At 38.4% G+C, this 14324-nt stretch overlaps 1 protein-coding gene across 1 annotated transcript; it reads right to left on the bottom strand.

Moving 5' to 3' along the window:
- Nucleotides 1-3055: 3055 nt before the first annotated feature.
- On the bottom strand, nucleotides 3056-11886 carry LOC104607426 (putative RNA-dependent RNA polymerase 1). Its single transcript, XM_010273067.3, has 6 exons — nucleotides 11637-11886; nucleotides 11417-11457; nucleotides 9237-9765; nucleotides 5028-6937; nucleotides 4551-4701; nucleotides 3056-4096 (listed from the first exon to the last, which is right to left on the bottom strand). The coding sequence occupies exons 3-6, from the start codon at nucleotides 9747-9749 to the stop codon at nucleotides 3269-3271; spliced, it is 3402 nt and encodes a 1133-aa protein (XP_010271369.2). The 5' UTR covers nucleotides 9750-9765; nucleotides 11417-11457; nucleotides 11637-11886; the 3' UTR covers nucleotides 3056-3268.
- Nucleotides 11887-14324: the final 2438 nt, after the last annotated feature.

Genomic DNA, 14324 nt, shown 5'->3' with positions numbered 1-14324 from the left:
CACCTTGGTGTCCTCAAGGGCCTGAAAGAAGATCTCGGACTTCTCCTTGATGTCGGCCTTGAGGTATTCCACCTCGTGCTCCAGGCCCCCTTTCGAGGCCGTGAGGTATTTCACGACGAGCCTTAGGGTGTCGTTCTCCCTTCGGAGTCTCTCCAACTCACTCCTCTGAGCCGAAGTCTCGCCCTCAAGACGTTGGACCCGCTCCCGAGCTGATTCCAAAGCCTCTTCGGTAGTTTGCGCCCGCTCCCGAGCTGATTCCAAAGCCTCTTCGGAAGTTTGTGCCTGCTTTAGGTTCCTCTCTGATTGGATAATCAGGGCATGGATGGAGGAGTTTGCCTACCAAACAAGGAGTCAGTTCGGCAAGAAAGTAAAGAATGAAGGAAAAAAGCACAAAGGGAAAACCACGTCAACTTACCACCATAACATAAGACGCAGCTCGTGCGTCGATGTGGTCTGGAGGAAGCTCAGACCACACCGCGACCTTGCTTGGATAAACGGCCTTCTGACTCTTCCGAAGAACACAGCTTGGAGTCAGCACACTGCCAACCCCCTCCTGGCTCCCCAAGCTGGAAAACACTGTTGGAGTTCGAGAAGCCTCTGTAGCTTCAGCTTCCCGAGCCTCTGTGATGCCGGGCTCCACTGCCATTTCGGGGATAGGCCCCGCCGCCTCAGGTTCCCAGGGAGAATCCAGGTTGATGATCGGAGGATGGCTCGGGGCTTCGGACTCCATGGCCCGAGGAGACTCCATGCGAGCACGCTTAGTGACCCGCTTCCTCCTCTTCATTCCAGCAAGTAGGTTGGCACCGCGGGTCTTCTCTTCCTCCATGATACCTGCGAAAAGAGCTCGGCATCAGTACAAAAAAAAAAAAAAAAACTAAGTAAAGAAGCCTACCCGGACTCAGACCGGCCTGAATAAGCTTAGCTTCTGAAAGGTATTCTTCGCACTCGAACCCGACCTGGGCCCAGGACTGAAAGGTCTCTGCCATGTCTTTATCTAACATGACGCCGGGATCAGGGACAGCCGCCCTCCACTGAGTAGGAAACGGCCACCCCGTAGCACTTCGGACAACGAAGTAGTCCCGCTTCCACGTCGGGACCTTGTTTGGAAGTTTGTGAAGAAGTTTGAATCCCGGGCGGGGAGACAGGTAGTAAGCCCGCCGGTGCTCGGGAAGGAAGCTCGCTTGTTTCTTGAGCATGAGAAGAGCAGAAAAAATTTCCAAGTCCAAAGGAATAACATATTTGCAGCAGAGGGATATGGTCCCGACGACGTTGCGAATAGAGTTCGGGTGAAGCTGACCGAATGAGACGCCGAAGTGGTTCAAGACTTCGACGATTAGGGGATGGAGAGGAAGGCGCATCCCGGCAATGAGCTGCTCCTGGAAGACAACGATCTCATTTGGATCATGCTCCCAAGGGAAGTTGCCCGAAGGTAAGCTATATGCATACTCCCCGGGCAGGTTGAACTGACGAACAAGGGACCGAAGTCTCTCAGACGTCATAGTGGAGGGTCCGAACGTATCTGGCATCCGAACCCGATGAGAAGTGGACTCTAGACTACCCGGGGTAACCTGGGCTGAAGGCCCTACCTCGGGCTCATCCAGAAGGCTGTCAATAGAGTCAGCCCGACCCAAGGTCTCTGCCTCAAGCCCATCTAAGAGATTATCTAAGCTACCCGAACTACTCGAACTAGACATCGCAAAAGGAAAGGAAAGGAAATTGAAAAAGCTAAGGGGACTCACCAAGGGAACGCTACCAAACTAGGGAAAGTGACACGAGCTGAGGACCTTGGACGCGAGCTCAAGGAACGATCGCTGAATATTGGCGAAGGAAAAGTGACCTGGGACCTCACTATTTATAGCCGTTGTACCCGCATCAACGGTCGAGATCAAAGCCATCCAACGGCTCTCAAGAAAACCGGCTGCACGACCCCCGAGGTGAAATCAGTTTAGCACGAATTTTTGACGTCTAATAGTTGATAAATCGTTTGACGTCTATGCGTAAGCTATACGTGACTCGGGCTGACTCTGGTCGAGTCGCACTGACCCCGGTTGAGCCAAGAACGTAGGCGGGTCAGACTGGGGAATCTTCGAACTGGACTAAGCACGCCACGGAGCAAATCCACCCGTCAGTCCGTGAACTCCCCACGCCAAGTCAAGACCCCGGGCATGGGGAGTGGGGGGTAATTGATGGAGGTAGATCTGGCCCGACCCCTTGGCTGTGCGACACGTGGAAGAAAACGGGGTGACCTGGCGGGAATGCCAGCTCGGCACAATGACATAGCATGACCATATCCCAAGAAGAGGCCCGAGCTTCCCAAAGCTCTCCAATAAGGGGTCCGAGCTCCCGAGCTCCCCAAGGAAAGGCTTGATCTCCCCAAAAGGAACCCACACTTCCTGGGAGGAGAAACCCAAGCTCTCCCTAAGAATCCCGAGGTTAACAAAGAAGCCCGCGAGGGGCAAAGCCCAGACTAGCCCACCTCGGGTCAGTCCAGGCCATATGCCGGCACCTCGGGACAGTAGGACATACTCTCATCCGAACTCAAGGTTTCACTTTGCACGCCACTCCGGCACCTCGGCTCCAGGTCACGCAACTGTACTTGACAAGTCCGTACTCTAAGGCAGCACGCCTGACCGGTCTGGATCTGACAGATGGCAATCACGCCGTAACGGTCGCCTGCTACCGCCATCTCAGTTGTGGTAGAGGCAGCCCTGATAGAGAGGACAGTGGCGGTTATGTCTACCCCCCTCCCCCCCCACCACAGAGGCGGTTATACCTGACTTGGCAGAAACTTAGGAGTGAGTGCACCAGATGGTTATAAAAGTCCTTCTTCCCCCAGAGAAAGAGGTATGTGATATTTGTGCTTTCTGGTCTTGAAACCTTCAATTTTCCTTGCCTTCTCAAGAGTGCTAACTTGAGCTTCGTAGTATTCCCATCGGGTTCCTCCCCGGAAATCTCCAATTTCTCCCTTGTTTCAAGCATCTTCAGCCCCGTCAGAGGCAAGGTTACCAGCAGGTAAGACCGATCGGATTGTGCATCATCACAAATCAATGATTAATTTTGGGTTCATAATATATAGACACATCTTTGACTAGTTTTAATTACTTGAATATAATTACAAATATCAAAATCTGGAGCAAACATTAATGGGTCTGTTTAGCTGCTCTCTATTCTTTTATTCAGGAGCACAAATAATTACACAATTGATGAATAGATGTTCATGAATGAACTTATTGTAAGGTGATGTGGGTATATACAGTGATCCATGTGTTCATTGCTTCCTCTGAGCATGCCTGGACCTGCGACGTCGACGTCGCGGTGGTGCCGAGGTGGGTGGGGCAGTCATCTTCTTTTTCTTGATACGAAGTAGCTCATCACAGACACACCAGGGGAAGCTAAGGAAATGATCCCAATTCTTTCCTTCATTGTAGCAACCCCAGAAATCTGGGTGATATGTTACATGATACCAAGCCGACGCCTTGGCTTCCTGAGAATCTGAGTTGGTGGACTTCCCAGTAAACCATCCCCTCGCTTCTTTTTTAAGGGACCTCACTGCCAATCCAATTTCCTCCGGATCCTTGAGTTTCTGGAAAGACTTGGATTCATTTATTATGTTTCCACTCACTAGCTCTGCCTCAGTTTTGATCCCATATTTCTCCATTAGGCCTCCCAGCTTGTAATCATACTCTGCTTTGCACTCGTAAGCATCATCAATGTAATCCCTGTAGCCATCAACCTCCAGGTCACGATCGTAGTACTTACTTGCCATCTCTCGAGTGAAAGGTTCCAGAGAGAATGTTTTTGGTGCAACATCTTTTATCTCCCTGTAGAGCTTTCCAATCACAGACTGTGATTCATAAGTGTCTCTGTTGGGCTTTTCCATGAAATCTGGGTATTCCTTGACATGCAGACGAGAGGGGATACGAGCTGGAATACCAGTCTTATTGAAGTCAACAGCAATTGAAAATAGCTTAGCAAGCTCTAAGCATTCATCACTCTCAGCCTTAAGCTCCCTCTTGTCTGCGAAGACTGTGTGGGTGTTTGCCATTACTCCCAAGCAATCGTTAACCATATAGTTTGCAAAGTACTCCTCAACTTCCTAAACCAAATAAATAAATGATTGTGTGATATATCACTATATATATATATATATAGAACAAAAGGGCCTCTATATATCATTCACTCTCAAGGATCAAGTTTAGTAAGAATCTGAGCAACTTAATGTTTATTATATATCAATGCAGATATGGTTGCATTTGCGCTTTGAAAACCATAAGATAGCATTACTAATTTCCATTTTAAGTGATTCCCATCTAAAACAACCACAGTAAAGACCAATTAGTACTATTGCTCCAGCCTAATTTTCAACTCTATGTGATAGAAATTAAATAGTAATGATGTTTAATTATAGTTATTTTTGCTGAATTTAGTAAACCTGATTTCTGATATGTGATTATCAATTAGTCTTGAAAAACTAAACAACTATGATATATATTTCCTAAATTAATGCAGAAAACAATTTGATGACAAATGATGATATGAATGACTAATACCTCAATTGTAACCTCATGATCCAGTTGGATATTTGGTGCTGAAGTATAATGCATGGGCTGCACTTGACGGGGTGGGATGAGCAAAGGGTCCCAGCTGACAAAGTATACATCACCATCCAAGTCGCTTCCAGAGCACTCATTTGGATGTGGTCTAGAATCAATATTCAACTAAAATTAATGAGTAGCAAAAAAACTAAGTGAAGAATATGATACTTTGAATAAAAGAAATCACAATTCAACTTATATTACAACTTGAGAATGAATTTGATCACAAATTCTATGGTATTCAAAGTACTGGTACCAGAAATCACTGTCGGGCTATTCAAGTTGCAGAAAGAAGCTTTGTTATGTTGCATTCTATCTTTTGGTATATGCAAGCTTCTCATTTAATAAAAACATTGATAGTGATTATGGAATAAAGAGTAGCCCAAGATTAATTGCAAAACATTAATCAATCAAACAGTTAATTTTACTGACCTCTCTCCCTTCTTTGGAAAAACAAGACAGTCCACCATATGATGCAAAGCTGGGACATCAACAGCACAAAGAACACGCACATCTCCAGGGTGAAGGCAAGGATTTTTTGCCACTACTACTGTCCCCGTCACGATACATGTCTGCTGGCTTAACTCAATTCCCCCAAATGTAAAGATAGAACTATCATTGAATTGTCTGTATCCAACAGAAGAAACTTGAATGAATACTTCCCCGTAGTCTAAGGTTCCTGTTTCATCAAGGCACCCCATCATTGCTCTACCATGTGGAACAAATATTCTTGACCTAGTCCGAAGATCCAAAAACTTTGACAGGCGAAAAGTCCGCAGCATCCTCGAAAGATATGGGTCAGCATCAGGCTTATAGCATTTGAGCATTTCCTTGAGAACTCTGGTGCTTTCTCCAACAGACATGATATCAAGCACCTCTCGTGCAACGAAAGGATCTGTTAAAATCAAGTCCAGCTGCTCTACAATCTCTTTTTGTTTATTCTCAAATATTTGATCTTCGACGCCGAGGGTAGATAACAGAACAATTATTTGACGGTTGAGGTAACATGGGTGAAACTTGCTCCATGTCAGGACGTCTAGTTTCGTGGTCTCTGAATCATACTTGGCCATGCTTGGCCTCAACGATAGCTTTGCTGTTGATGTTGGGTCCAAGGCTACAACACCCTTATAACCTGCATACCGAATTTGGAAGGCAGAAGGCGTACAACCCCTGAGATTACAGGCAGCTGCCACTCTGCGTGCAAACTCAACAGAAATCTTGCCGATTCCGTCGGAGAAAACGTACGTGGTTCCGTTCTCTCCTTCAATCTCAACATCGGGAATAACTTCAAATTCACCGCTATTCACATTCAAAGTTCCAATGGATGAGCTGAAAGACTGACCCAGCCTTGCTGCAAATTTTGCCACATTTCTTATGTTACGAAAATCGCCCATCCATTCCCTGATGCTATCTGCAGTAAGCTCATTTGTTGAAGCGAACATCCACACAGAATTTTCTCGCAGCTGACTTGGGGAGAAAGCAAGAAACTCAAACTTCTTATCACCAATGACTATACCATTTTTCAAAACAGAAAGCAGCCTCTTGTAAATTCCCGTGTATTTGTCATCATCGCTTGCAGAAGATTTACGTGATGAGTACAAGTCCATTGGAAAGATTTTATCTAATTCTTCATCAACGAATGCAACACGGATAAAATTATCAATTTCTTCTGGATAATGGCGTAAAACACGATTGGAGACAATGGGTTCTGGGCCGTAGAAGTAAACCTTACAAGGGGTAACTTGAACTCTACGAAGATACACCACGCCAGAGCTCAACGAAATCCGAGGAGTCTTAGGCACATTCTTCGATGTCTGATACCTCTTGTATTGATTTCTCAACCACTTCACAGGTTCATAGCAACATTCTTCTCCGCGATACAGATCATGAAGGGCTCGTTCTATATGAGCTCTGGCTGTTGATTCAGGATCTACCAAACTGAAAAACTGGCGGTCGAGTGTTGGCCCTGGTATGCACCCTTGTTGAACCAAGGAACTAACTTTGTAGAGAATATCAAATGGCACCTTAATTCCGTCAGGAGGCTGAACAATGGGGACTAGATCCAAATTGCGACAGAAAGAAGAACCATTTTCTAAAGCAAATCGATCTTCATTCTTTTCGTAGTAGAAAAACAGTTCACGAATGTTTGGAAGCGGGCAATTGTGTGGAAGTTGCAAACAGATGCAGGAAGATTGTGCAATGGAGCATGATGGAGTAAAATCAGTTATTCTTACCCACTGATCATCAGGAATGTCTTTATAATAGTTTAATACAGAATCCTCATGAATGGTGGGTTCTGGAGATTGTAAAATTTTCTCATAAATTCGCGGGGCACCGAACAGCTACAATTGTAACAGATAAGGTTTATGTCAACATTCTTGCTGTTGGATATGTTTCAAGGTTCATGGTTCAAGCATGAACAAGTTAAATATCAAAGAAATATTTTTATGTGGTGTAACTAAATTGGACACAGATACCAATACGTATTGGGAATGCATGGATGTCAACACAAAGAAAATATAAAGACACCTGTATATATATTAGGGAAATGTATATAAATTCTTTAAATATATTAATAATATTAAATTTAATGTCAAAATAGCTATTAATAATAAATAAATACATAGAAAATATATATTCTAATAGTGTATATAATTATATATATATATATATATATATATATATATGTGGGGAAACACATTATAATTAATATAGTGGGATACATAAATATCATACAAATTTATTGATAATGCATCAATCAAGAGTACAAGGTACATATTATATAGATTTTCAAAAATTAAAACATGCACTAATTATTATTTTATTTTTTATTGAAGTCAAAGGTATATAATTTCATGCACCTATTATATTTGAATTATTATATCAATTATTTTCTATTTTACTTTTTTTAATTTTTAACATTAACAAAAAAAGTCAACTAAAAATTATTTCTTGAATGTTTGGTAAACAATATTTTTATTTGTGTAAAAATAAATATATTATTATAAAATATCAATAGTAGTTTATAAAAATATGCATGTAATCTTAACTTAGAATATATCAAATTTATTAATCTTTAGAAGATACATACCATATGCAAATTCATAAATTTTAATTACTAAAATAACTTTCATCATTAATATTTTTATTTTCTATAAATTTTTAAAAATCAAAAAATCAAAATTTTGAAATAAATGCAGATAGATTTGCTCGTGGGCCGCACTCGGGCTTGGCTTTTGCAAAAATTCCAACGGGCCCGAGCCCGATACAGTGTAAAATCAGGCCCAAAGCAACATGTCTAAATTCAAATTAGTGGATTTGATAGATCCAATTTATATTATATTCCTGAATGTTTTGTAAAAAACTATTTTTGTAAATAATAAATAAGTTTTTGTTTGCTGAAAATTAAAATATTAGTTAATAATTTATAAAAATTTTAATCTATTACTAATATTTTTATTGAAATGAATTTCTTGAGATTGAAAATCATTTTCTAATATAAATATGGATTTGATAAATCATATATTTTATTAATTTATAAAATACTACTTTTGAATAATATTCTTTTTAATTTATAGTTAGAATTGTTGGATATATGTTATTTGTTTAAATTCTATATGAAATGTGGACATTAAAGTTAATAAAAGTAATTTAATTCATTAGTATAAAATGAATGGTTGCCTAGTTGTTAAAAGTGCATTTAAGTCTAGATCGTGGGCAACTTTGGTTCAAATCATGCTAACCCTTCTTTAAAAAAAAAAAAAAAAAAAAAGGTGTCTAACAGGCATGTTGTTGAATTAGAGTTACAGCAGTGGTGTATTGATATGCCAGTATCTCACCATCTGTGACATTAATGATCTCTGGCTCTGGTTGCAGGGGAGATTTGGAATTGAATCCTGCATTGGGGTTGGGGGTATTAGAGAATAAAAATCTATTCAGTGATCTCACCTTCAGCTTAAAGCCTTTAGGTTGAACGGTTTCCTTAACAGGGGTTTCGGGGTTGGAGGTTTAGGACATGTGACCATGTACAATGCCTAATACCCTTCTTAAATGCCAATTGAGGGGTGGCTCAGTTGGTACAGGGTTGTTTCAAACGATATGTGCGGATTTGATTCCCACTATGACTGATTTTGGAGGAAAGTTATTAGTGTGTTGCCGTGTTATTCCCAAAAATAAATAAATATTGCCCCTATGGCGGATTCAGGCATATGATTAAATACCAGGAAAAAAAAAACTTAGATAAGACCATATTCAAAGCTTTAAACCAGGAACCATTTCTCATCACTAAGAATGGTGCGAAATGCAATTTTTTGCATATCACCCATGTTGACAGTTTGAACCTTGGTTGGTTAATTGGAGGAATTCAGTGCACAAGGTTTTTTTTTTAATTACTATTTATGTCCTATTACTAGCTGAAATTATAGTATCTAATCATATAGTATGAAACTATAAACTAACTGCTTGTCACAAAAAAAAATTAATTAATGGGATTAAAATTTAAAAATGATTCTTCTAATTAATGATAACAATTTGATTTCTATTTTCTAAACTAAAAAAAAAAAAAAATTGAAGAAAACTAGCTATGTAATTCAACATACATATATATATATATATGCATGTATCTTTTAACAATAAGCGTACCTGAATTAAAAGGAACTTCCTTAATTGACCACGTGGATGGTGTAGCTTAATTCTCCAAATGTTCTGGGAAGATAGCTCAAGTTTGTATTTCACATCGCAATGGGATAGGTAGAAGAATAACTTTTGTAGACCGAATCCGAAGCTCACTTCGACATTGTAGCATTTCCAAAGAACTGAAAACCTTTCATCTGAAACTTGACAGCCGAAGTGCAAACCTACATTTTCCAAGTTAAACATTGTCACCATTGATTTGGATACAATATCATTTACCATGGTTTGAGCCCTCAGTTTGGAATTCTTATAGCGTAGTCGTTTAGCAAATATGTGTTTAGCCTTGGTATTCTCAATAGTTGTAAACTGAACTATTGCAAATGCTCCTGCACTTTCAACCTTGGACTGCCTGATCTTTATTGCATAAATGCTTCCTTGTCCTGTATACTTCTCAAGGAAATCCTTAACCTCTTTCGCGGTGACATTAGAAGGAAATCCGAAGATCTGAAGTGTTTTGCCCATTTTCTGCAATTCCTAGCTAGAAACACTATAACTGTTCAATAATTTGGATGTAATTAACCTCCATTTGTTATATATAATCATCTAATGAAAAAGATATTTACTATGCAGTGATCAAAATGAAACATATACAAAGATAGATTTGTTAATGTTATAGCTCATTGACAGTGAAATATAACAATCAAAATATTGATTATTTTGAACCCTGTTTTTTGTTGGTGTTTTGGGCTCAAGGTTTCAAGCTCTATATTATTTCTCTGTTGATCTCTTTTTTCTTCTGTTTATAAATTTTATTTTATTCACAAAACAAAATAAAGCCTTATGAAGATTAGGTCTATGAATAAAATCCAAGATTGGAATAAGAAAGGATTTTGATACTTCATATTATTAATCTTTTCCTTTTCTTTCTTAAATGTTCAAAGATTCTACTTGGAAGCTAATATTAATTACTATATTATTGGGGTTTTCTCAATGTACAAGAAAGAAAGGATTTTGATATTTTCTTTATTTGGTGAGAGACTGAAAGACTTGATCAGTAATGGTATAATGCCTAATTAGGTTTCTAAGAATCTATATTTAAAAGAAGCCCATGAGGCCATGATCAAGTTAAAATTTGGTTCAACGAGGTTGTGGGCTGAGGTCAGAAGTCGTAAGATACTGCCTTTTATCTGACTCAAAAGGAGCATTAGACTAAGATATATTCTTTTTTTTCGTGTACTTTTCTTTATTTTTATTTTGTAGCTTTTCTATTATATATTATTTAATAATCAAAAGGGAAAAATTAAATTGATTAATAGATGTTAGTGTTTAGTTGTCCATGGTTTTTAGGAAAAATTAATCAGTTAAGCATTCAACTTGAAATAATGAAAAAGCGGATACTGTGTTTGGTCAAGAAGCTAGTAAACCATAACAGTAAAAACAAAAGCAAATAAGAGAGGTAGTAAAGACCATCTTTAAGGAAATATAATTTCCTCCTATTTACCATAACACCCTTGTGAATTTATAAGAAAAGACCATGACTAGCTATACTAGGCAGATATCATTGGGTTTGTACATTGTTCTATGGGGTAGAGGAAAATGTAAATTCTAATAAATTCCAATAGAGGATGTGACATATTGATGTCTCTTTAAGGTATTTCTAGAAAAAAAACAAATCAAATACAACCAAAAAGGTGATCAAGAAGCTCCAAATCATCTTCTTGTTTCTATACAAATCAGGAAGATTTTGGCTTCAGTTGTTCATGCATACAGATTTTTTAATTCCAATTATTTAAATGAAATAGTCTAATTAAGTAAAGCAAAACAGGAAAGTATTAGCATAATAAATAGACAAAATTATCAAAAATCAAATCATCAATAGGGAATAACTCTTCATGATCATTTATTGGGTACTGAAACAACAAGAATGCCTTGTGAAGGGTCCAAAATGTGTATTAGACTTGAAGTTCTAGTAATTTAAATTGTCATAACAATTAACATCAACATAAAATGAATGAAAGTGACAAAAAAAGTGAAATCATTGATCAATGTCTAGGAAGAGCAAATTGGACCAAAAGCTAAACAAGTCAATCCCAAATAATAAGCAATCTATTAAACTACAATAAGAAAGAACTGAATGATACATAAAAAACCAGAAACAAGAAAACAATATGTATAGGACACAAGCTCACCAGAAATGCTAAAGAGCTCCACAAAAGAAGCTTGGAGGTCTCTAGCAAGAACAAAAGAAGAAAGAACAGAGAATGATAAGCGTGTTATAAGGTGAATAGCAGAATGCAGAGAATTCATTTGAAACATATCCATTTATAACCAAAGCAGCTTCAAGAGAATGTTGAATTTGGCAAGGTTGCTTGCCAATACCCAAGCAGAATCTTGCATTCAAAAAGATACCTCGGCGTAGCATGAACAGAATGCCGTCGCAACAAGCAACTTCATATTGTAGTATTCTAGTTTCTTTTCATTGAAGTACAGAACCTAACTAGTCTTGTCTCCGAGGTAATGATATAGAGACACCCAATGTAAACTGTGTTTTCTGAATTTTTAGTAAAATTTAAGGTGGCCATTCCTCCACCTTGAATAAATTTTGGGGCTCTGGGAAAGAAGAAAACAAAAAGACCCCAGTATAAACCAGATAATTGAATCTGACTAGGAATGCCTCATGAATTGCAACTTTTAATGTAATGTAGCCAATGCTATTGCTAGCTTTAGTTTTATTCTTCTTGCTCACCAAGGAAAAAGGTTCTTTTCCTGTATATGACCCTGCTAGGTAAGGAAGGGTTAAAAACAGAAATAAAACCACTACACACCACAAGGTGGACCTGTCATCAATCTCTTAGTATGAGGTCGGGTTCATTGAAGTTGAACTTTCTAGTACAAGAATAATTTAGGTGAGAGATGGGTTGAGATAAGAGTCATTTTCACTACCAGTTGATGGAAAACCTCACCATGGTGGGGACCTTCAAGTACTACTAGGTGGTTCTTTTTCCTCAAAATGACAAAAGAGATGTCAAAATGCAATTGGATTCAGCAGAGAGTGGCAGTAATGGAGGTTAACTTGATAACATTTCTACTTTTCTTCCACCTTTTAGGGAAAATGAATTTAAAAATACTGGTTTGATGACCGTATACATCCTTCTTCATACAAGAAAACATAGCCAAATTTCTGGTGTTCATCCTTGTAAGAAGAAATAGAAGATAAAGCAGCTAGCTAATGTTGCATTAATTCTTCACTGATGCAGACCATGCTTGACAAATTGGCCTCCCCTGCACTTGGGGAATTTCAGATCATTGTGGAAAATTGAAAATTAACGAGTTGAATAAACTAACACACTTATATATGGGAGTTCATCCAATGACTAGCTTTTCAGAGGCAAGGAAAAAAAATAATTTACAGTTGGGAATTCGCAACATGGATTTTCAGTATGTGGCATTTCACATGGATGACGACAAGTTCATGTATGGAAGCTCTCAAAGAGAGAATTGAAAGAACCCAAAGTAGAAAGAGAAGTCAGGTACCTCTATTTTTGTAATTTTCATTGAATGTAGAGCAAATTCTAAGCATCCATGAGATTTCACCCATCATAACTGAAACTGAGGAAAAGCTAATTGAGATTGAAAAGAAGTTTGGACCTCACTATTTGATGGGTACATGGTCAGATAAAGGAATGAAAGGTAAAAAAAAAAAAAAAACAGATGGAAACTGCAAAATTAATGTTCCATTAATAATTGATATGAATGAAACTATATAGTAGCTCTTTAGTTGATGATTCTGATGTTTTTGGTAGGAGGGAGGATACAGAGATAATAAATAGATATAATCAAAGAGAAGCCTTCTGTTACTGCTATTGTGGGATGGGGTAAGTCTTGGTATGATAGTGCTAGGACCCAAATATGAAGAAACAAATTTGATTTAGCATTGAAAGGTTAGCTAATGTTAGAATCCATAACCAAGGTAAATCGTGATCTCAAAAATTTAGAGTCATTTCATGGTGAGCTCCGTTTACTGTTGCTGAAAGGGGGAGTAGAACTATAGTGATTAGCTATATCTCTGGGGCACAAGAGCTTCATCCACCATGTGCCCGATTCAGACTTGTCATTGCAAGTCTTACCAGAAGAAAAATGCTGGTTTTTGTTCAGAAAAACGTGCATTCATTGAGAAGAACCCTCGTACACATCCAAACTGTGATGCAATTGGTAGGAAAATAGTGGGAAAAATGAATAGTGTTTCCTTTGGCTGCAAACAAACTACATGGTAAATTAGATGAGAAAGAGAGGCAGTTTGTCTTGGAAAATGAGATACATGGAACTTTGAAGAAGATACGATTTTGTCCACTTGAAGTTTAATTTTGAATAACCATCTCACCTCACAACTGAAAAAAAAAAAATTGCATATTTATTGCTTTGAATTTCTTAATGGTTAAGTATGAATTTAATAAGCAAACTCTCGTACTGTGCTAGATGACAGAAGTTTCTGCTTCATGAATTCAAGTCTGTCCACATTTGTGCTGAAGACCATGAATTATTTAGTGTTAGAGAATAAAAAACCTGTTTAGAAACCTCACCTAACAGCTTAAGCTTTTAGCTAGGTTGAACCGTAAGTAGAGGTATAAACCGAGCTGTGCCACCTATGATCCAGTATGATGGCACGTGGGATGTTTCAGGCTTGGCATGATCATGTGGGTTATACTAGGTCTGGGGTTTTAGGTCCACGGGTTGGGCCGATATAGCACAACCAAGCGGGACATGCCGCTCGTGGCCTACGTGCCAGCATGACCCAACCCATGCCCAACCTAGCACAACCAGCATGGCCCATATATATTATTTATATATGTTTTATATATAATATATAATATATAATATATTTATATAAATTATAATTATATAATAATATATAGTTTATAATATATTAATAAAATAAGCAAATTTTTTCAATTTTATTATATTAATTTATTTAATTATTGTATATATAAGTAATTGTATACATCAAAATTCATATAAAATTAAAATTTCAAGTTTTTTTTTCAAATTTTTTAAATAAATAACTTTGGCCCAGTCCATGGCCTGGCCTGGCCCAAGGCT

This window comes from Nelumbo nucifera, chromosome 4 (assembly GCF_055504915.1).
Source record: "Nelumbo nucifera cultivar China Antique chromosome 4, China Antique-T2T, whole genome shotgun sequence".
In the NCBI taxonomy this organism is placed as follows: Eukaryota; Viridiplantae; Streptophyta; class Magnoliopsida; order Proteales; family Nelumbonaceae; genus Nelumbo; species Nelumbo nucifera.
This window is presented reverse-complemented; position numbering and strand designations above follow the sequence as displayed.